This window comes from Vulpes vulpes, chromosome 1, assembly GCF_048418805.1.
Source record: "Vulpes vulpes isolate BD-2025 chromosome 1, VulVul3, whole genome shotgun sequence".
Taxonomy (NCBI): domain Eukaryota; kingdom Metazoa; phylum Chordata; class Mammalia; order Carnivora; family Canidae; genus Vulpes; species Vulpes vulpes.
Window position 1 is genome coordinate 15,578,939 of NC_132780.1, and position 23,149 is coordinate 15,602,087.

The 23,149-nt window shown below is 40.0% G+C and overlaps 2 protein-coding genes across 2 annotated transcripts in view; both read right to left on the bottom strand.

Moving 5' to 3' along the window:
• The window catches only part of LOC112931364 (orphan sodium- and chloride-dependent neurotransmitter transporter NTT5-like), an 81,266-nt gene that overhangs the window by 23,698 nt on the left and 34,419 nt on the right, over window positions 1–23,149 (bottom strand). The window lies entirely within an intron of this gene.
• Window positions 6,297–12,769, bottom strand: LOC140597746 (orphan sodium- and chloride-dependent neurotransmitter transporter NTT5-like). The gene is made up of 9 exons (XM_072747205.1): window positions 12,409–12,769; window positions 11,818–11,975; window positions 10,830–10,940; window positions 10,408–10,649; window positions 8,869–9,055; window positions 8,273–8,474; window positions 7,998–8,157; window positions 6,736–6,898; window positions 6,297–6,527 (listed from the first exon to the last, which is right to left on the bottom strand). Exons 1-9 carry the CDS (start codon window positions 12,767–12,769, stop codon window positions 6,297–6,299), a joined length of 1,815 nt encoding a protein of 604 aa, XP_072603306.1.

Genomic DNA, 23,149 nt, shown 5'->3' on the forward strand with positions numbered 1-23,149 from the left:
ATTCACTTATAACAAAGGGCTTAACTTCCCTAATATGCCAAGAATTTTTTATTTTTTATTTTATTTTTCTTTTAAAGATTTTATTTATTTATTCATGACAGAGAGAGAGAGAGAGAGAGAGAGAGAGAGAGAGAGAATGGCAGAGACACAGGCAGAGGGAGAAGCAGGCTCCATGCAGGGAGCCCAATGTGGGACTCGATCCCGGGTCTCTAGGACCATGCCCTGGGCCGAAGGCAGGTGCAAAACCACTGAGCCACCCTGGGATCCTACGCCAAGAATTTTTAAAATTACACAAAAGGATCAACAACCCAATAGACAAATGGGCATACAAAATGAAGAATTCAAAAATAAAGTACAAACTATCTTATGATTCAGAAACCCACCTCTGGGCATATATCCAAGGGACTGAAATCACTATCTCAAAGAGATACCTGTACTCCTATGGTCATTGCAGCATTATTTACAATAGCCAAGATATGGAGGCAACTTAAGTATGCATCTATGGATAAGTGAATAAAGAAAATATTATATGTAAAATAATGGAATATTATTCAACCATGAGAAAGAAGGAAATCTTGCCATTTGTGATAGCATAGATGTACCTTGAGGGTATTATGCTAAGTGAAATAAGTCAGAGAAAGATAAATAGTCTATCTCACTTATATGTGGAATCTAAAAAAAGTTGAACTTCTAGAAACAGAGTAGGATGGTGGTTGCCAGGAGCTAGGGAGTAGAGTAAATAGCAAGATGTTGGTAAAGAGGCACAAACTTCCAGTGTACAACACAGTGACTATAGTTAATAATCCTACTGTACTTGAAAGTTGCTAAGAGAGTAGATCTTAAATGTTCTCACTACATAAAAAAGGTAATTATGTGAGGTAATAAAAAGTGTTAACTAACCCTATTGTGGTAATTATTTTGCAATAGATATATCTAACCATCACATTATACACCTTAAACTTACACATTGTTACAGGCCAATTATACCTCGAAAAAGCTGAAAAAATAAAGAACTGGCATATGAATAACAGTGGACCCCAAGGTAAAGAGCATAGATGGAGAAGATGCAATAAGCAAACTAATACTAGAAGTTAGGGTCCTCCATTAGAGAAAAAACCATTTTTACAAATTTAAAGGCTTCACCAGTTTCCAGGCATTTTGTCAAGGAAAAAAATATATATCTGGGCAAATCCTGGTGAAACCTGTGAACTCCAGAAAATCAGAGAAAATCTTACAGGCATCTAGATAGAAAAAACAAGTTACAAAGTAAAAAGGATCAGATTACCATTGGACTTCTCAGCTTTATCACAAGAAGGCAGAAAGGTATGAGAGGTTATCTACAGAGATAAAAGAAATTGCAACCCCAGAATCCTTTATTCAGCCATGATGTCATGAACTGTCTGGGGTGGGCAGGAGCGGGAATCTTTTTTTTTTTTTTTTTTTTTTTTAAGAAGTGTTGGCCTAAATTACAGAAAAGGATGGAGAGCTCCTTATTTTACTTTATTTTTTAAAAGATTTTATTTACTTGTTCATGAGAGACAGAGAAAGAGGCAGAGATATAGGCAGAGGGAGAAGCAGGCTCCTCTCGGGAGCTGGAATCGGGACTCTATCCCAGGACCCCAGCATCACGACTGGAGCCAAAGACCGATGCCCAACCACTGAGCCACACAGGCGTCCCTTATTTTACTTTATGACGTAAAGAATCACTTTAATACTAAAATCTAAAAAAGATAGTAGGGGGGCAGCCCAGGTGGCTCAGCGGTTTAGCGCCGCCTTCAGACCCGGGATCGAGTCCCACATCGGGCTCCCTGCATGGAGCCTGCTTCTCCTTCTGCCTGCGTCTCTGCCTCTCTCTCTGTGTGTGTCTCTCGTGAATAAATAAATAAATAAAATCTTTTAAAAATTAGTAGGGAAAAAATAATCTACAATGACTAGATGAACAAAGTAAATATTAGAATTCAGCAATTTATCAAAAGGATAACACATTATGACTAATGTATTATCAAATCAATATCAAAGAAAATCTATCAACAAGGTGAAAATAAATTTGGTAAAATTCAGCAGCTCTATGAATACACTAAAAAACATTGAATGTGGGATGCCTGGGTGGCTCAGCGGTTGAGCGTCTGCCTTCAGCTCAGGGCATGATCCCTGGGGTCCAGGAATTGAGTCCAGCATGGGACTCCTTGTGGGGAGCCTACTTCTCCCTCTGCCTATGTCTCTGTCTCTCTCTTTCTCTGTGTCTCTCATGAATAAGTAAAATCTTAAAAAAAAAAAAAACATTGAATTGTAATTCACCTCAAATAGGTGGCATTGTGCAAAAACAGGTGAACTGTATGGTGTTCGTATTATAGCTCAATAAAGCAGTTATAGAAGAAAGTTTTAGGTCTCTGAACAAAAAGAAGCTTGGGAGGCAAGGTAGAAAACTGACAGAATTAATGATACGATTTTGGGTACTCTATGGAGAGAGGTCAGACCAAAGAGACTGGAGCCTCTACCTCCTAATTCACTTCAGGGCTCTACCTCTAGGGAAGGAAGCCAGGAGGCTAAAGGACAGAGCCAAGCCAGAAAAGAAGTCCCATGGCTACCAAGTGGAACCACATTCTCTAAGTGGGCAACAATCTTTAACTCCTCTGTAATTAACCGCCTTTTGTCAGCAAGGAAATCCAGAGAAAATGGCCCCTTAGACAACAGTTCTTTTCTGATGAACCGCCCCAAACTTCAAATTCCAGCCCCCCCACCTCATGACTCTCTCAAGAGAAACCCACTCAGAATTATTAGGCAATCAGAAATCCCACATCTCCATACAGTAGCTATCACTTCCATATTTTGTACTACTTTGTTCATTCAGAATTTTCAAGGTGGAAAGTTGTTCATTCAATTCTCTTATTAACTTTTTGGAATCTCTGCTGCATTTGTAAAAAACAGATTTTTATTTGTTAAGACTCAGCTTTTACCTTTGATTCTATTTTCTTTTTTTTTTTTTTCCCAGGGTAGGAGGGACTGTTGGTGCTAAAATCCAGGAAGGAAGATTCTATTTTCTATATCAGTATTTCTATATCAGTAATTTCTGCTACTAATTTTCTTCCTTCTAAAATTAGATTTATTGGGGATCCCTGGGTGGCTCAGTGGTTTAGTACCTGCCTTCATCCCAGGGCATAATCCTGGCGACCTGGTATCGAGTCCCATGTCAGGCTCCTCATATGGAGCCTGCTTCTCCCTCTGCCTGTGTCTCTACCTCTCTCTCTCTCTCTGTGTCTTTCATGAATAAATAAATAAAATCTTAAATAAATAAATAAATAAATAAATAAATATTTATTCAGTTTTTTTCTACCTTTTTAAGTTGGATATTTCAATTAATCAATTTTCAACCTTTTTTTCTAATAATTTAAAATTAATTTACCAATTTAGTGCATCTGCTCCTCCCACCAAGATTCACACAATGCAGATTTCTCCTAAGTAGAAAATAGGTTTTAACGCAGGACAGACCAAATATATACACACAGTTCACCAATTTAGTTCTCTCCTATCATTTTGAAATGCAGTACTTATTGCTTACTTTTATGTAGTTTCTTATTTTTATATGATGTAGTCCTTGACCCATTAATTTTTTAATGTGTTTTTTTAAGATTTATTTATTTATTTATTTATTTATTTATTTATTTATTTATGATAGACCTGGAGAGAGAGAGTCAGAGACACAGGCAGAGGGAGAAACAGACTCCATGTTGGGAGCCAGACACGGGACTCGATCCCGGGACTCCAGGATCGCGCCCTGGGCCAAAGGCAGGTGCTAAACCGGTGAGCCACCAAGGGATCCCCTTTAATGTGATTTTTAAAACAGATTTGAGAGACTGTGAGAGAAAGGGAGAGCCACCCAGGAGTCCCTTTAATGTGATTTTTTTTAAATGTCTAGTTATATGACTTTATTTTCATTGTTCAGATCTGCTTTAGTTGCATTGTGGTTATAGAACATGGTCTGTTATCATTTGAAATTTGTTGAGGCTTGTGCTATAGATTACTGTGTGATCAATTTTATATTCTGTGTGCTTCAGAAGATATGTGTTCTGTAATTATTGAATACAGAGTTCAACATATGTACATTATGTCAAACTTGCTGTGTTCAAAGGTACATACTGTTTTTCTGCTTATCTATGGATTCCTGATAAAATTGTGTTAATTTTCCACAAAAAAAGTTGTCAATTTCTCCATATAGTTCCATCAGTTTTATACTTTTGAAGCTATATTATTAGGTCCCTGCAATTTGTAATCTTTGCATCTTTCTCATAAATGTAACCTTTTAATCTCTTTATCTCAAAAAATATTTTACTGCCATAATGATTTTGTCTTTTAGTTAGTATTTGGCAGATATAGCTTCCTCCTTCCTTTCACTCAATCTTCCTGTGTCTTTGTGTTATAGACACATCTCACGTAAATGGCAGAGAGCTAGATTTAAAACAGTTCAGTCTGGGATGCCTGGGTGGCTCAGTGGTTGAGCCCCTGCCTTCGGCCTAGGGCATGATCCTGGAGTCCCTCGCCTGTGTTTCTGCCTCTCTCTGTCTCTCATGAATCAATAAAATCTTTAAAAAATAAAACAGTCTTCAATATTAATTTTTTTTAAAAAAGATTTTATTACGAGAGACATACAGCGAGAGAGAGAGGCAGAGATACAGGCAGAGAGAGAAGCAGGGTCCATGCAGGGAGCCCAATGTGAGATTCGATTCCGGGACCCCAGGATCATGCCCTGGGTCGAAGGCAGATGTTCAACCGCTAAGCCACCCAAGTGTCCCACATCAAGCACCTTTTATATTAATCTTAACTTGGGTTTTTCAGACTATGCATGTTATGTGAATCTGAACCAAAATCCCACAAAAGACAGTTTTGGGTTACAAATTCTAAAAGAAAAAAAATTAGTTGCCTGCTATAAGAGACAGAATCAGGACATATACATTTTATTGTTATCTAACTCTTTCACAGAGGGCATAACCCTTCAGCTGTCTATGTGTAGGGGCTTCCTTTTCTTTCACGAATCCAAGGCTTTGTCTTCACCTAGACTTTAAATCCCAAATCACTAAGTTCCTAGAGTAGCAATTGTCCCAAAGCAGTTGGTAGCTTTAACACCTGCTGAATTCATGCTTAGGCTTAATTAAATTAAAGATTTCCCTTAATTTCTTCAAAGCTCATCTATGCATTTACAGAGGATTGTTGAAATGTATTTTATGGTATGTTTTAGGTGTGCCATACTATGGTGTGTCTTGTTTGTCCTTTTTTTAAAAAAATTTATTTATGATAGTCACACACAGAGAGAGAGAGAGGCAGAGACACAGGCAGAGGGAGAAGCAGGCTCCATGCACCGGGAGTCCGACGTGGGATTCGATCCCGGGTCTCCAGGATCGCGCCCTGGGCCAAAGGCAGGCGCCAAACCGCTGCGCCACCCAGGGATCCCTTGTTTGTCTTATTTTGATGTCACCTTGCCTTAAATGAAGTACTCCTTGAGTCTTCCAACTCTGCAGTTCACCTCTACTCTCTCTCTCTCATTCCTTGCCAAATATCCTTCTATCAGCCTTCCGCCATAGTAAAAATAAATCATGTGTAAAGTTTTAAGTCCCTTGGTAAACTTGGTAATCAACTATTCCAAGTATTTAAGAGATCTATGAAAAGTCACCAATTAGTTAACTGCTTTGCCATAATTAGTGAATCCAGTACTTTCAAGAAAACTATATCTGTTTACTTACAGGAAGGACCAGGCAGAAAGGGCCTGGGATTCTAGCATTTGAATTGGATAAAATCAGTGAAATACAATAATGAGAGTTGGGCTTTTTTTTTTAATGAAAAAATCAAAGTTCCACTGATTTCATTACTGGCACCATTTTTCTAGGTTTCATAGGGATCAGACCTTACACAGACCAATTCCAAGAGGAAGGCAGTCTAGGAGAAGTAGGGTTGGCGATCACTATCAACCAAATACTGGAAGTCAAAGAACACTATTATTATGTGTCTGGTGAGGGCAAGTATAGGAGATGCATAGAATGGGTGCTGTGTTAACCTCCATCTGGCCAGAAAAAACTTTCCCAATCCAGGAAAACAAAATGTCTTGGGTCCAGTTACAACAGGTGCTACTTTTACCTTTCTAATGTCAAGCTGCCAGCCAGGGAGTTCCACTCTGAAAAAGAAGTGATGTTTGCCAAATAAACCAAGTCTTTTATTTCCAAAATGAATTACTCACATGGCAGAGAGGTTTTTTTCCCCTGTTATTTATCTATTTTATTAACCTTTTGGCTTTGTTTTGCTTTGCCTCAACTGTTTTGGCTTTGCCTCAACTGAAGCTGTGGATGGGGCCTCAGTGGGTTCCCTTTAGCTTCAGGTTTGAAGATAACTGTAGTCCTACTTCGAATCACAGAGACTGAGAAATTCACATCAATGAGTGTGTATAAGAAGTAGGCAGGGATAGGCAAGATGGTAATGGTGATAAGGATGATGAGCAAGACTTTAGCCCATGATGGATAAGTTCGGATCACCTCATTTGACTGTGGAGAAAGGGAAGGTTTAGAATACTCAGGTTCTCTGAAATGGAAAGCCGCAGAGGTTGGGGGTAGGATGAACCAAGGCCAGAGACTAGATAACTGAACCCCCAGGGAATCAGGGAATAAGGTGACAGAGTCCTAAAGGCCAGAGCAGATTGAAAAGTCCTCATCCACTCCCTAGGGGGTCCTGGGGTCTGAGAGGGAGGCTCACAATGCTTGAGTTCCAGGCCAAGTAGGTGATGCTCTTCAGAGACAGATGAATCAGGGCACTTAAAAACAGGACTAGCAGCACAAATGGAGACAGAAAGCACCACAGCCAGCGACAGATGGGGGAGATGGGGCGGCCCAACATGATAATCAAGTCTGCAAGGAACCTGAGAGGAAGGACCACAAGACTTTGGGGAGGCCTATTTGGGCCTTACCCAGACTTGGGGTGGGGACGGTCAATCCAAACCCAGCCCAGGAGGCAAAGCTTCACATTTCTTAAACGTTTCTATTCACCTCCACAACTAGTTTTCTTGCCTCTAATTCATCACTTTTCATTCTGATTTCTGTCTCAGCCCCAGGATTAAGAAAAAAAAATCTCTCCTCCATCACCCTCAGGATAAAAGAAATATGTATAGCTCCTAAATGTAGTTTCTTCAAGTCTATACACCCAGCTTTCTTTGGTGCACCTTCTTAACCCCAACATATATGAACATTTGGGTTTCTTTTGCCTAGAATGCTCTTGTTTCTTTCTTTCCCTTGACAAACTCCCCTTCATCTATCTGGATTCTGTTCAAGCATCCCCTCCTTGCCTTCTTTCGATAAACTTTCTGTGTTCCCAGAGTGCCCTCAACTTACTATCCTACCCAATAATCTGCCTATATATGTCATCTTCTTTCAACTCTGAGAGCAGAAGCTCAATATAATTTATCTTAGTACCCCTAGGGCTCACAAGGCCTGCCTGGCCCTGGGGCACACTCTGGGTAATATTTGAGAATGAGTGTATGAGTCTATGAATCAGCAAACTGATGCCAAGAACCACTACCACCTAGAAACATTGCCACATTTGGATTACACATTGTTTCCCAAATGTTAGCATGCATACGATTCACTTGGGGTTCTTGTTAAAATGTAGATATGAATTCAAAGGTATGGGGTACAGCCTGAGGGTCTGCATTTCTAATAAACTCCTGGGTGATGCCAATGCTGCTATTCCAGGGTACACCAAGAAGCAAGGGATTTCATGCCCATACTACCCTGGTTAAAAGCCAGGACTCCAGAGCCACTAGGACTTGATAGGGACTGTTCACTTTTTTGTTCTATACCTGTTTTCCCAAGGAGCCAGCCAATGCCTTCCTTCCCTTTCCGACCCCCTGGGGGCTCTCTATAAGCCCTGAGTCAGAGGCCTGACAGTGAGAGTAGGAGGGCCAATATTCCTTAGGGGCCCTTGCTCTGTGGGTGCATGAGATCCTGGGCTTGGGGCATCACCTCCTGGCTCCATAGATCCAGGCTATGGCTATGTTTTCCAAGATGACAGTGAGGAAGAGGGGCAGAGATGCCCAGTAATCATCCAGCAGGTTCACATAGTAGCTGCCCGAAGGCCTCACGAAAATGAGGCTTCCCAGGAACAGAGACACACAGATGCCCACTGAGGGAAAACAGATTTTGATCAAGGTCAGAATTCAAACTAGATTCTTGAGAGTCCCAGTGCGGTTAAGCTAAACAATGGTCTTAGGTGGGAGTGGGATCATAGGTTAGAGTACCTGTGAGCAGGATTTTATTTTTCCTGAGGGAAGAGAAAGTGTCCTGGAGAGGAATAATAATGCCATGCATGATCGCTATCATGGTGCTCAGCCCCAGGTTCGCCAGCATCATGAAGATGATGATGGACCAGAAGGTGGATCCAGAAAACACAGAGATGATATCAGTAAATGCCACAATGGCTACACCAGGACCCTCCATAACCTGTGAGTAAAGGGAGGAAGGACAACGCCTCTGAGCTTACCCCATAGAATCCTAACTGCACTTTCATCCCCTCCCCATAGGAAATGATCTGTAGCACTATTAATGGACATTGTTAAACTCATCTGGCCTTGAGGCACGAGGACTTTATCTGACAACAACTGCTGGCCTGGCAACTCTTTTGGGTTGGTATGAACAGGCTTATACGAACTCCAGTGCTTGGTGCTACAGAGGCTACAACTGCCTTATTTTAATAGGATTCTGTGAACCTTGGTCTTGTTAGTCCAGGATGTTGGTGAGAATTGCTTTTCTGGATTCTAGAGACACCTAAGGAGAGCTGAAATTTCTGGTGTACTGGGAGTTTTGAAGGGAACATTAGGACCCCACCCCTACCTACCTCCTTCAATTGGTCAGTTAAGTTGCAATTGGACAAATAGGGTAGGACCACATCTTTGATTTGTTCAGGGAGACTCTTGAACCACTGGGAGTAGATGGAGCTTGGATCATGATACAGACTGTCTGGCAATTGGGCCTCAGGAGGCAGCATCCTAGAAGCTATCAGATGCTGTACTGTCTTAGCATTCCTGGGGACAGGGAGAGAACCACATAAAATCATTTGACCCTTTAAGATGACATCTCTTCTCTTATCTTCTACATGAGAAGAAGTTTAGTCTAGAGTTTTTCATCTGGTTCAAATACAGCCCACACTGAAACCTAGGTTTACAGGGTCCCAGTGCTCACTGTCTGATACCTACTTTTATAAGGTGTCCGTGGGAGGCCAGAGAGTTTCCTAAGTGGGGTCCTGGAGGAGGTTTCTCATGCAGTGTCATGGAGGGCTTTAGGACCTATACCTCCTACTAGACAATCTCAGCACAAATTAAAGCTTCTCAGCTTTCTTGACCTGTTGGACTCTCCAGTGTCCTAATGTAGAACTCTTCACCTTCTCTACTCTGGTCACACTCAACTATTCAACCTGCCCCAACTTGCCATGCTCTCCATCATCTCAGGATCATTGGCACATGACGTTCTCTCTGCCTCAAACCACTCCACTCTGCTCCTGCTCAGTCTACCCCAATTGTACCACCATACTGTTCTCCATATGCAAATTCCTACAAATCCTTACTCAGCTCCCTAAACTCTATTTACTGCCTTGGAAAGCTATTCAAGATCAGTTTCCATAAGGGCAAGTCAACAAGCTGCAGAAAAGTAGTATGATATGATCCAATTTTTTAAATGTTATGTAGGTCTACGAATGGGAAACATTTGAAAGAATACTAGCTGTGGTTATTTGTCAGGAAGTAGAGCTTAGGATTGCCACTACTAGGAAGTCTCTTCTGACTGCCCCAGGAAGTTAATAGCTTGCTCTTCTGTGGTTCTCACCATCCCTACTACCAGTTCTCATCTACTTTGTGATTATTTGTTTAGTATCTGCTTCCTTAAAAGATTGTGGTTTTCCTGAGGGCAGGTAAGTATATGCTTCACCACTGGTTGTGTTTCCAGAACTCAACAAAGGGTTGTCAGACAGGAAATGTTGTATAAATGTCTGATGAGTATTTTTAGAATGAATCGCACAGGAGAAGAAAATCAGGAATGGGCTATAGGGACTCTGGTGGCACTGTGGGTCCTTTTTTTTCTTATCTAATGATTCAGCTGAAGTTATTCTCCTAATTTTTCATGGCAGACCCCAGTTAAGAATAGGGTGAAAACAACCTTGAAAACCTCCAAGTGTGGGGCTTTCCTAGTCTCAAAAGGTAGCTCTGAAAGAGATAGAGTTGGAGAGATTCAGGCGTTTTGAAGGTTTAAGATGCTCCTATCTGAGGATCCCATATTCACTAAGCCAACAGCCCTGAGTGACAGGGGTCTGGAGTGGAATTCTATGGGCTATTTCCAAGACTTTAGTCTTTTTAATGATCTCCATATGAAAAATTGGGCTTACCTCAGGTAACACTTTTCATGGTTCTCTGTGGCCAAGTGGCCCATTATGGCAAATACAAACAGTGTGGCAGTCAGTGAGGCAGTCAAATTGAGAAAAGCCACAACAAAGGCATCCATGACACAGTTGTTGGACTGAGGGATGTATGAGCTGATTGCAGTGAAGCTGCCAAAGCCGGGGCCCATGGATAAAAAGATCTGGTTCCCTGTCCGGCGCCACACTTCCACAGAGTACAGGGCTGGCACCTGGGAAGAAGTACCACGTAAACCAGGATACAAAGGGAAGAGGGGTAAACCATGATGTGATGGAAGATGAGAAGAAGGCAGTGAAGGGGGGAGCCAGGAGGGCCTCTATCAGACAGACAACCATTCTGTCCCTGACACCCTCATATGGATAAGAGGCTCAAAGGGCAGGGGACATCTCACCTTGGCAGCTAACAAATTCTTGAGACCAAAATATGCACCTTCCAGCATGAGACTCCGGATAAGGAGACAGAAAATGATGAAATAGGGAAGGATTACTGAGACATACAGCATCTGAGTAGGAAGGATGATTCAGAAGTCACCAAAGGCAGAAGCTGGGACAGTATGATCAAAGGCTAGTGAGAGTCAAAGGTCATATTAGGAGGAATTAGAAGTTGGAGACTTACAGACATCAAGTTAGAAAAATTTTAGAGGGTCTCAGATAGAAAGGAGACTATCAGATTAGGAAGTTAGAGGATGGCTCACCTTTCCAGTGAACTTGGGTCCTTTGATCATGGAGATGCAGATAATCAACCAAGTTGCAAAGAGAGAGATACTGAGATGTGTAACTGGTAGCCCACCCATTTCAATTTCATCTGTGGCCTTCAATACATGTCGGTACCAAAAGTATGTGGTGAATGTTGTCCGCTCACATTCAGGATCTGAGGTGAACTGGCCATGGAGGAAACTGCACGACCCCGTGCCTCCCCTTTCAATTCCCCTCCATCCCCTCCTTCCAAATTCCATTATCTTCCTGCTCATCCCTATTCTCTCAATGATCCTCTTCCTTCTTAATTTACCTATCCTTTTTTCAGCCCTCCCACTTGCCCTTTTCTTCCCTCTCTTCTCACCAAAATCACTGGAGTTCCTCAGTAAGGGGCACAATGCCCAAGGCAGTGGGTACTGGAAAGACTGCACCAAATAGAAGAGACTCCAGGCCATGAGCACACTGTAGTACAAGCTCACGATGCAGCACATCTAGGAACCATGAAGAACTCTGGAGACAGGAAAAGGTAGGCAGGCCAGAGAAGGGAGGGGATTTGACAGAGGACTGAGGACTTGAAGGGATTTGACCCATGGAAGTGAATTCAGGGACCCATCCCAGGACAACGAATGGTTGGGGTGGGAGTAGGGTATAAAGGGTAGGCCTGAGTGGCCCAGGACTCCTCACCATGAAGCTGGTATACCCCACACCACCAATCCAGGGGCTGATGACCTTCCATACACCAATGCTGCCCTGACGCATCCTCTGACCAGCTGCCATCTCCAGGAATAGAAGAGGAACCCCAACCAAGAACAGCATGAGGATGTAGATGATGAGAAAACTGCCTGTGCAGGAGAGTTAGGAAGGGCTTTGAGAATCACCTGGCCCTTCAGGGACTGGACTTCCTTAGGAGTATAGGAAAACACATTCCCCATCAGTGACCTCCCTCAGGGCCACAGATATCAGAGCTCAACTGTTTCCATATCCCTCACAGTCCCAGGTGTCCCTTGAGTCCCCAGTTCCTGGAAGACCCAGATACCTAGTTCCCACCCCCACCCTGAACCTCAGCCTTCAGCCCCACCATCCTCATGAACCTAAGTGTTCAGATATCCTGCTCCCACCCACCTAACACCCTAGGTGTTCAGGTACCTGTCTCCTGCCCTAGTGAGGTTCCCAAATCCCCCACCCCTACATATCTCAGGGACCCCAGAATAGCTAGGATGGTCATCTGGCTCCTAACCCCCTTGTGAGTCCATGATTCCTGGCCCCCAGGCTTACCACCTCCATTGTGAAAACACAGATAAGGAAAGCGCCAGATGGTGCTCAGCCCCACAGAAAAGCCCACCTGGGCCAGAAGGTACTCAATTTTATTGGCCCAGGATGGTCGTTCAATGGGGGTTTCTTTCTTTGGCACATCATTGTCTATGGTCTCCAGTATTTCATCATTATATTCATCAGACCAAATGCATGATGGTACAGTGTCAGACTTCTGTCTCTCTGCCATCAATTTCTCCGTAGTCAACTCATTCTTTAAGAGCTGGGAAGCTGAGGTAATAGTAATCAGGGATTTGGAATCCGAAGGTCTAGACATCTGGGATTTCTCATCTTGGGCCTCTGTGTTTTCATTAACAGTTGTCATCCTGGGTGGACTCTAGTTCCTGCTTCTGCAGGGATGGGGCTTCCTTCCTTGTCGACCTTAAGGACATCAAGAACTACAAACTTTAGGTATATGAACTAAGGAAAGACAAGACTCATCCTATGAGAACCCCTGAGGCTTCCCAAACCCTTTTATCCTTATGTGGAGAAAAACATGGAATCTCTACCCTTAAATATATACCAAGGATATACACACCTCTAGAAAATGCTATTTGTAAAACAATACTACCTACAATAATACCAAAAGACATAAAATGCCTAGGAAAATTTTTAACTAAAGATGAGCAAGGCCTTTACGCACAGCACACACTAAAATATTACTGAGAGAAAATAAAATTAAGGATATAACACGTTTGTAAAATGGAAGTATAACAACGTCAATTATCCCCAATTTGATCTATAAATTCAATGCAATTCTTACTGAAATCATATCAGGGTTTTGGTGAAATTGACAAGCTGATCCTAAAATGTGCATGAAAAGCAAAAGGCTCAGAATGGTCAATACAATCTTGATAAAGAAGAACCAAATGTAAAGACTAATTATAAAGCTACAGTAATTAAGAGAGTATAGTATTATCACATGGATCTATGGCACAAATAGATCCATGGATCAATATGCTGTACTGTTCAATATGGTAGCTACTATATCACTATTTAAATTAATTAAAATTAAGTAATATTAGCAATTTAGTTCCTCAGTCAAACTAGGCCCTATCAAGTGCTCAGTAGCTACATGCATACCATACTGGAAGGACAGATATCAAGCATTTCCACTGGGCACCCAGGTGGCTCAGTGGTTTAGCACCACCTTCAGCCCAGAGCCTGATCCTGGAGGCCAGGGATTGAGTCCCACGTCGGGCTCCCTGCATGGAGCCTGCTTCTCCCTCTGCCTGTGTCTCTGCCTCTCTCTCTCTCTCTCTCTCTCTCTCTCTCTCTGTCTATCCTAAATAAATAAATAAATAAATAAATAAATAATAGATCTTTAAAAAAATTTAAAAATAAAAAAAAAAACATTTCCATCATCACAGAAAGTTCTGTGGAAACCACTGGGAGAGTTCAGAAACTCACACAAATATAGATGCTTAGTTTACAATAGAGATGGCACTGCAAAGCTGTAGAGAAAGGGCATTCTTTTCAATGAATCACTGGTTGTTAGAGCAATTGGATATCTACATAGAAATAAATGAACCCAGGCCTCCCCAACTTCACATATTAAACAAAAATCTATTCAGAGAAGATGGAAGTTCTAAATGTGAAAAGATAAAGCATAACACTTCCAGATGAAAAACCTAGGAGATGGGATCCCTGGGTGGTGCAGCGGTTTAGCGCCTGCCTTTGGCCCAGGGCATGATCCTGGAGACCCGGGATTGAATCCCACGTCGGGCTCCTGGTGCATGGAGCCTGCTTCTCCCTCTGCCTCTCTCTCCCTCTCTCTCTCTCTCTCTATCTGTGTGTGTGTGTGTGACTATCATAAATAAATAAAAATTAAAAAAAAAAACCTAGGAGATTATCTGTGTGGCTTGGGTATAGGCATAGATTTCTTAAATAGGACACAAAAAGCACCAATTATAAAGGAAAAGTTTGACATATTGGATTATATTAAAAATAGAAACTTCTTTTTTTTATTTGTTTTTTTTTTAAGATTTTATTTATTTATTCATGAGAGACACAGAGAGAGGCAGAGACACAGGCAGAGGGAGAAGCAGGCTCCACACAAGGAGCCCGGCGTGGGACTCGATCCCCGGTCTCCAGGATCACACACTGGGCGGAAGGCGGCACTAAACCGCTGAGCCACCCAGGCTGCCCCAAAAATAGAAACTTTTTTAAATGAAAATTTAGCATTAAATGAGTCAACAGACAAGTCCTAGAGTAGTGGAAGATATTTGTAACATATGTGGTAGAAAAATAATACCCTTCTTCAAGATATCCACATCCTAATCCCTAGAGCCTGTGAATATGTTACCTTACATGGAAAAAGTGACTTTTCAATGGGGTTAAGTTATGGATCTTGAGATGAGATTATCCTGGATTATCAATGATGGGCTCAATATAATTATAGTGTCCTCCTATGGGAAAAAGGGAGGTAGCAGAGTCAGAAGCTGAGTAGAAAATGGGATGATAGGAGGAGAAGTGAGAGTGACGCACCCTGAGCATGGAAGAAGGGGCCATGATTCAAGGAATGTCAGCTGGAAAAGGCTGGAAAATGAATTCTCCCCTAGATCCTATATAAGGAACACAGGCCTAGTGAAATGGATTTCATATGTCTGACCTCCAGGACAGTATAATAATACATTTATGTTGTGTTAAGACACTAAGTTTTTAGCTATTATTAGAGCAACAGTAGGGAACTAACAAAATATATAACCAAAAAAGGGCTTGTTTCCCAAATAATATTTATAAAAAAGAAATACCTACAAATAAATTAGAAAAACTAGACAAGCTAAAAAAGTGGAGGGAAGGGAACAAAAAGCTTTAAAAAGCTTAGCAATATACTAAAGAAGATATATAAATTGATAACCACTGGAAATGGTGGTCATTACTCAACTTCACTGGTCACGAAGAAAGTGTAAATAAAACCACAATAAGAACAGATGAATATATATATCTTATATCTGATAAGTTGCAAAGAGTAAAATGTTAATGGTAAAGCCTAGGTTGATGGGTATATGGATGATCACCGTATAAATCTTCCAACTTTTCTGCATGCCTATTTTTTCATAATAAAATGTTGAGAGGAAACCACAATGAAACCATTATATACTCACTAGATGAGCTAATATGAAAAAGTCTGATTAAATCAAATGATGGCACATGTAGAAACTTCTGGAACTCACATACACAGTTGGTGGAAGCATAGATTGGTATAACTACTTCAGAAAGCTAGTTGAACATATCTATATACTTTAAATATTTTCATATTTTTTCCAGATGTAGTGTTCTACACTCAGATAATTTATTAGTTGCATATAATACCCATTGTGTGTGCATCATACTTTATAATTTGTTGCAAGTGATATTCTAACAGAAATCTATACATAAGTACAGCAAAAACCATATCCAAGAATGCTAATAGTTCTACTATTCATAATTGCCCAAACCTTGAAACAAGTCTCAAGAGTAAAATGGATAAATGGTAGTATATTCATATAATGGGTATGCAACAAAAGAGTGAATTGCTGATATGTACAACAACCTGGATGAATCTCAGAAATATTACTTTCAGTGAAAGAAGCAAGGCCCAGAAGAGAACATACTATATAATTTCACTTATATGAAGTTCAAGAAGAGGAAAGACAAATTCTTTGAGTCAGAAGGCAGGATAGTGTACTTATATTGTGATAATTTATCTAACTATAATTATGATTTGTGTACACATCAATATGTGATACTTTTTTTTTTAATATATGATACTTTAATGAAAGTTTATCTTAGGGGTCCCTAGATGGCTCAGTTGGTAGAGCATGTGACTCTTTTTTTTTTTTTAAAGATTTTATTTATTTATTCATAGAGACACACATTGAGAGAGAGAGAGTGAGAGAGAGGCAGACACACAGGCAGAGGGAGAAGCAGGCACCATGCAGAGAGCCCGATGTGGGACTCCCAGTCTCCAGGATCACGCCCTGGGCTGCAGGCGGCGCTAAACCGCCGTGCCACTGGGGCTGCCCAAGCATGTGACTCTTGATCTCTGGGTTGTGAGTTTGAGCCCCACTCTGGACGTAGAGCTTACTTTAAAAAAAAGTTTATCTTAAAAATGAAAATTGGAAAACAAACCAACCAAAACCCCCGGATTTCTATACAGTAATAATAAACAGAAAGTAGATTTTAAAAAAGAAAGAGCAAAATAAATAAATATAAATAAATAAATAAATACATAAATACATAAATAAAAAATAAGAAAGAGCACTCACAACAGCAATAAAAACTATATGGCATCAAGAAATAAACCTAAACATTAAACTAAGACCTTAAATATGCAGAAAGGTTCCATGTTCATGAATATAAATACTCAATACTATAAGGATGGAATGCCTCCCCAAAATTGATTCATAGATTCAATGAAATTCAAATCAGTCTCAACATAAGTTTTCATGAAAGCTAACAAGATTTTACAATTTATATAGAAGAATAAAGTGCTGAATATAATGAAGACAGCCACTACTAGTTCTTTGTTGCTGGCCTAGATGGAGTAAAGTAATGATACACAGCCAGTCTCTCCTACTGATGACAGCTAAAATAGAATATAAGAAACAACAACCTGAGAGAACTTTGAAAACCAAACTGAAAAAAAAAAAAAAAGCAGACTGAAGATTTAAGTGAATAATGACTTATAATGGGGGGGGGGGTGAATTTCATATTCCTTTTCCTTCCTTTCTCCTGATCCAATAAGCCAAATCATAGACCTGTTCAACAAGCACCAACAGCAAAAACTCCAGAAGCTCCTATGCACCAGAGTTGGGCAAGTAGGGGGTGGGAAATACCAATTTTCCCTTCTCACCTCAGAGGCTCACTTCTGAACTACACAAGCAGGGAACAAATGTGAAGAAGTGCAATAAGGTTCTGAAAACTGAACAATGATATAAACCACTGCCCAAATCATAGATTGACCCCAGGATAGCACATGCTAATCCAAATAGCTCAACATTGTAACCAATATCCACAGAAGGTATGATAGCACCTGCCATCTGAAGCTACCCAGGCTGCTTGCCTGATAAAATAAGCAAAAAAAAGTTCAACATTCTTCACAGGACTTAAAAAGGATATTAACATGACCCTCAGTTCACACTATAATATTAAAAATTCCCAGGATACAATCTAAAATCATTCATTACTTAAACACACACACACAGAAAAATCTGACCATTTCCCAAGGGAAAAGACAATCAACATATGTCAAGCATGAGATGATCCAGATGACAGAATTTATTATTTTTAAAGTCTTTATTATTTTAAAAAATATTTTATTTATTCATGAGAGAGAGAGAAGCTGAGACATAGGCAGAGGGAGAAGCAGGCTCCCTGCAGGGAGCCCGATGTGGGACTTGATCCCAGGACCCCAGGATCAGGCCCTGAGCCGAAGGCACATGCTCAACCGCTGAACCACCCAGGCATCCCAAGGCTTTATTATTTTAAAAAGTGCATATATTTTTCCAGCTTTACTGAAGTATTATAGACAAGTAAAAATGTATATATTGGGCAGCCCCGGTGGCTCAGCGGTTTAGCGCTGCCTTCAGCCCAGGGGTGATCCTGGAGACCCCGGATCGAATCCCATGAGGGGCTCCCTGCATGGGGCCTGCTTCTCCCTCTGCCTGTGTCTCTGCCTCTCTCTCTCCGTGTCTCTCATAAATAAATAAACAAAATCTTTTTTGAAAAATTAAAAATGTATATATTTAAGGCATAATATGTTTTTAAATATATATACATTGTGATATGATCACCCCATGAAGTTAATTTATCTTTCACCTCACAGTTGTGTGTGTGTGTGTGTGTGTGTTAAGAAGACTAAGTCTACTTTTCTAGCAAATTTCAAGTATACATTATTATTCACTATAGTCACCATGTTCCACCTTCCGTATCCAGAGCTCATTCAGTTTGTAACAAAGTTTGTACTCTCTGACCAACAGACATCTCTGCATTTCCTCCACCCCTCATTCCTTGGTAACCATTCTTCTCTGTTTCTAGGAGTTCAACTTTTTTTTATAGGAGTTCAACTATATCACATATAAGTGATATCAGCAGCATTTATTTGTCTTTCTGTACCTGGCTTATTTCACTTAGTATAATGTCCTTGAGTTTTATCCATGTTGTTGGAAATGGCAGGATTTCCTTGTTTTCTAAGGCTAAATAATATTCCATTGTATACATACGTACACCACATTTTCTTCCAATCATCTGTTGATGGACACAGGCTGCTTTCATATCTTGGCTATTGTGAATAATGCTACATTGAACATTGGAGTGTGGGTATCTCTTCAAGATACTGATTTTATTCCTTTGGACATGGACCCAGAAGTGGGATTTCTGGATCATATGATAGTTCTATTTTTAATTTTTCAAGGAACCACCATCCTGCTTTCCATAATGGTTATACCAATTTATATTCCATTTACATTACAGTGTGTAAGTGTTCCCTTTTCTGCACATCCTTGCCAAGACTTGTCATCTTTTGACTTTTTGATAATCACCATCTTAAGGGTATGAGGTGATCTCTTGTGTGTTTTTATTTGCATTTACCTGATCATTAGTGATGTTCAGCACTTTTTCATATACCTATTGGCATTTGTATGTTTTCTTTGGAAAAATGTCTATTTAGGTGCTTTGCCCATTTTTATCTTTAATTTTAATTTATATATTTTTTCTACTGAGTAGTATGAGTGCCTTATGTGTTTTGGCTATTAACATCTTATGGATATATGGTTTGCAAATATTTTCTTTTTTTTTCTTTTTTTTTAAGATTTATTTATTTATTTAATTTTTTTTTATTTTTTTATTTTATTTTATTTTTTTTTTATGATAGACATAGAGAGAGAGAGAGAGGCAGAGACACAGGCAGAGGGAGAAGCAGGCTCCATGCTGAAAGCCAGACATGGGACTCGATCCCCGGACTCCAGGATCGCGCCCTGGGCCAAAGGCAAGCGCTAAACCGCTGAGCCACCCAGGGATCCCCTGCAAATATTTTCTTATTCTATAGGATGCCTTTTCATTTTGTTGACTCTCTTTCTGTGAAGAAACTTTGTAATTTGATGCAGCCCCACTTGTTTAATTTTTCCTTTGTTGCCTGTGCTTTTGGTATCATAAACCCAAAAAAACATTGTCGAAACTAGTATCAAGGAACTTTTTCCCATATGCTTTTTTCCTAGGAGTTTTATAGTTTCAGGTCTTACATTTTAAGACTTTAACCAATTTTGAGTTGTTTTTTGTGTATGGTTGAAACAAAAATCCAATTTCTTTCTCTTGCATGTGAATATCCAATTTTCCCAAAACCATTTATTGAAGAGAATATCATTTCCCCCATGTGTATTCTTGGCACCTTAGTTGACTAAACAGGTGTGGGTTTATTTATGGGCCTTCTATTCTTTTGCATTGATCCATGTGTCTGTTGGTTGTTTTTTTTTTTTTTGCCAGTACTATACTGTTTTGATTACTATGGCTTTGTAGAATGATTTGAAATCAGAAAGTGAGATGCCTCTGGCCTTGTTCTTCTTGTTCAGTATTGCTGTAGCTACTTAGGGTCTTTTGTGTCTTTATACGAATTGTAGATTTTTTTTTCTATTTCTCTGAAAAATCATCATTGGAAATATCATCCCTATAAAAATAGGAACTGCATTGAATCTATAGATCATTTAGGGTTATATTGACATGTTGACACATATTGTTATTAATTCTTCCAATCCATGAACATAGCACTATTTTAATTATTTGTGTCTTCTTCAGTTTCTTTCATCAATGTTTAGTAGATTTCAGTGTACAGATCTTTTACCTCTTTGGTTAAATTCATTCCTAAGTATTTTATTCTTTTTGATGTAATGGGATTGTCTTCTTAATTTCTTTTTCAGATAGTTGGTTGTTAGTGTATAGAAATACAACTGATTTTTATATGTTGATTTTGTATCCTGCAACTTTACTGAATTCATTTACTAGTTCTAAAAGATTTTTGAGGAGTCTTTAGGGTTTTCTATATATAAAATCATGTCATCTGCAGACAAAGACAATTTTACTTCTTCCTTTCCAAATTGGATACCTTCTATTTCTTTTTCTTGTCTAATTGTTCTGGCTAGGACTTCCAGTACTACATTGAATAATTATGGTGAGAGATAGCATCCTTATCTTGTTCTTGATTTTAGAGGAAAAACTTTAAGCTTTTCACCCTTTAATATGATGCTAGCTGTGGGCATGTCATATATGGCTTTTTTATATTGAGGTATTACTTCTATACCTAATATGTTGAGAGGTTTTATCATAAAATGATGTTGAATTTTGTCAAATACTTTTTCTGCATCTATTCAGATAATCATAGGGTTTTTATCACTTATTCTGTTAATGTGGTATATCATGTTTATTGATTGCATATGTTGAATCATGTTTGCATCCCTGGGATAAATATTACTTGATCATAATGTATGATCTAAAAGTCTTGTGACCTAAAAATCTTTTTCTTTTTTTTAATTTTTTTTTTTTTTTTTTTAATTTATGATAGTCACAGAGAGAGAGAGAGAGAGAGGCAGAGACACAGGCAGAGGAAGAAGCAGGCTCCATGCACCGGGAGCCCGACGTGGGACTCGATCCAGGGTCTTCCAGATCGCGCCCTGGGCCAAAGGCAGGCGCCAAACCGCTGCGCCACCCAGGGATCCCGTGACCTAAAAATCTTAATTAGCTTGACGTTTTTCACCAGTACTTAATAAGTCATTAAATGATATACAGAAGAGACTTTCTTTGCATTCATTTGAACTGAGTTCCAGAAAAAAACAAATATTTTTTTAAAGTAAAAAAATAAATATTTTTAAAAAGTAAATTAAATTTTCCTTTGTTCCTTTAAATTAATTATATTTAATTTAATCTAAATTAATTAAATGGGCTACTGAATTCAGTTTGCTAGTACTTTGTTGAGGATTTCTGCATCTATGTTCATTAGATATATTGGCCTATAATTAGCTTTTCTTATAGTCTGCTTGTCTGGCTTTGATATCAGGGTAATGCTAGCCTTGTAAAATGAATCCCCAGTCAAGTCCTCAGACAGCAGGTACAGATCAACCTGTTACCAGGCACAGATGGGTGTAGCTCCCACTGCACTTGTACCGTGTCCCTGGGTGAGTCCCTGGGTGGAAAGATTGACTCTGAAACTGTGGTAGAGAGGAATGGAGTGGGGTCACAGGATTGCTTCAGGTTCTGTAGTCAAGAACAGAGTCAACGGACCTGCCACTGCAGGCTTGGAGGGGCATGTCAGTCGCCAGTTCCCTGGGTGGTCAGAACTGCCCCCAACCATGGCAGAAAGGGAGTGGCACTCAATCTCAGGGCCATTTCAAGATACATAGCTGGGACTGACTTTGGAGTCTACAGCTGGTACTGAGGTTGGCAGGCCTGCTATGAGGAGCACAGACAGGCAGTGCTAGATCCCCGGATAGGCAACACTGAGATCAGTGCTAAAGCCAGGTCATAGAACTGCTGCTTCAGGATCCAAAGTCAGAACCAAGGTTGGCAAGACTTGTTACCAGGAGCATGTCTCCCATAGGGCCCCTTTGCAGGCAGGTCTGACACTAGACTGGCAGTTAGAATGGGGCTGCAGCTGGGTCACAAGGATGCTTAAAGGATCTGCAATGGGGTCTATGGCTCAGAGGCCCTTAATGGGGCAAGGATGACCATGGCTCCTCCTGGAGTCTTTGTGGATGGAACTGGTTGCAGGACTGTAACCAAGCAGGGATGGAGCCAAGTCCATAAAGAAGTAAGGTGATTTTTGTTCTGAACCAGGATCACATTTGGTTGGCCTATCACCAGGATTAGAGCCTGCCTTCTCAAAGCAGTTTTCCTTAGCCCTGGGCTTTCCTGGGGTTTCACAATTTCCTATCAGAATCCCAAAGCTCCGACAAAGGCACTTTCGTCCGTGGATGGCTGCCAGATTATTGTTTGTATAGGGGGAAGTGAACTGAGGACCTCTTATTCTGCCATTTTGCTTATTAGAAAAAAATAGTATAACCACTCTGTGAGGTAAAGGTGAAAACTCCTGAAATTAATGGAACAATAGAAGTTCTAAGCAGAGAAATAGAAACCATAAAAAATAACCAGATGAAAATATTATAGCCAAGAAGTAAAATACTTAAAATCTAAAAATTAATTAGATAGAACAGGAAGATAGATTAAAAATGATCCAGTCTTTAAAAAAAAAGATTTTATTTTTAAGTAATCTCTACACCCAATGTGGGGCTCAAACTCACAACCCCAAGATCAAGAGTCCCATGCTCTTCCAACTGAGCAAGCCAGGCATACCAGAAATTATCCAATCTGAAGAACAGAAAGAAAAAAGATTGCAAATAAAATAAGCAGTGCCTTAGAACCTATAGAACAGAATTAAAAGCCCAAGAATGAAGGAGAAAGAAAGAGATTGGTGAAGAAAAAAATATTTCAAGAAATAATGATTGAAAACTCCCCAAATTTGGTGAAATATAGAAATTCGCAGATTCAAGAAGTTCATCAAATCCTAAATAGAAAAAGAAATGGAAATAAAACCATGTTCATCTATATCATAACCATGCTGCTAAATGGAAAAAAGAGAGGAATCTGTAAGGTACACAAAGAAAGACAACAGACTACATAAAAGGCTAGATCAGAATGGTATGGATTTCTCATTAGAAAAGATGGCAGCCAGAAATCA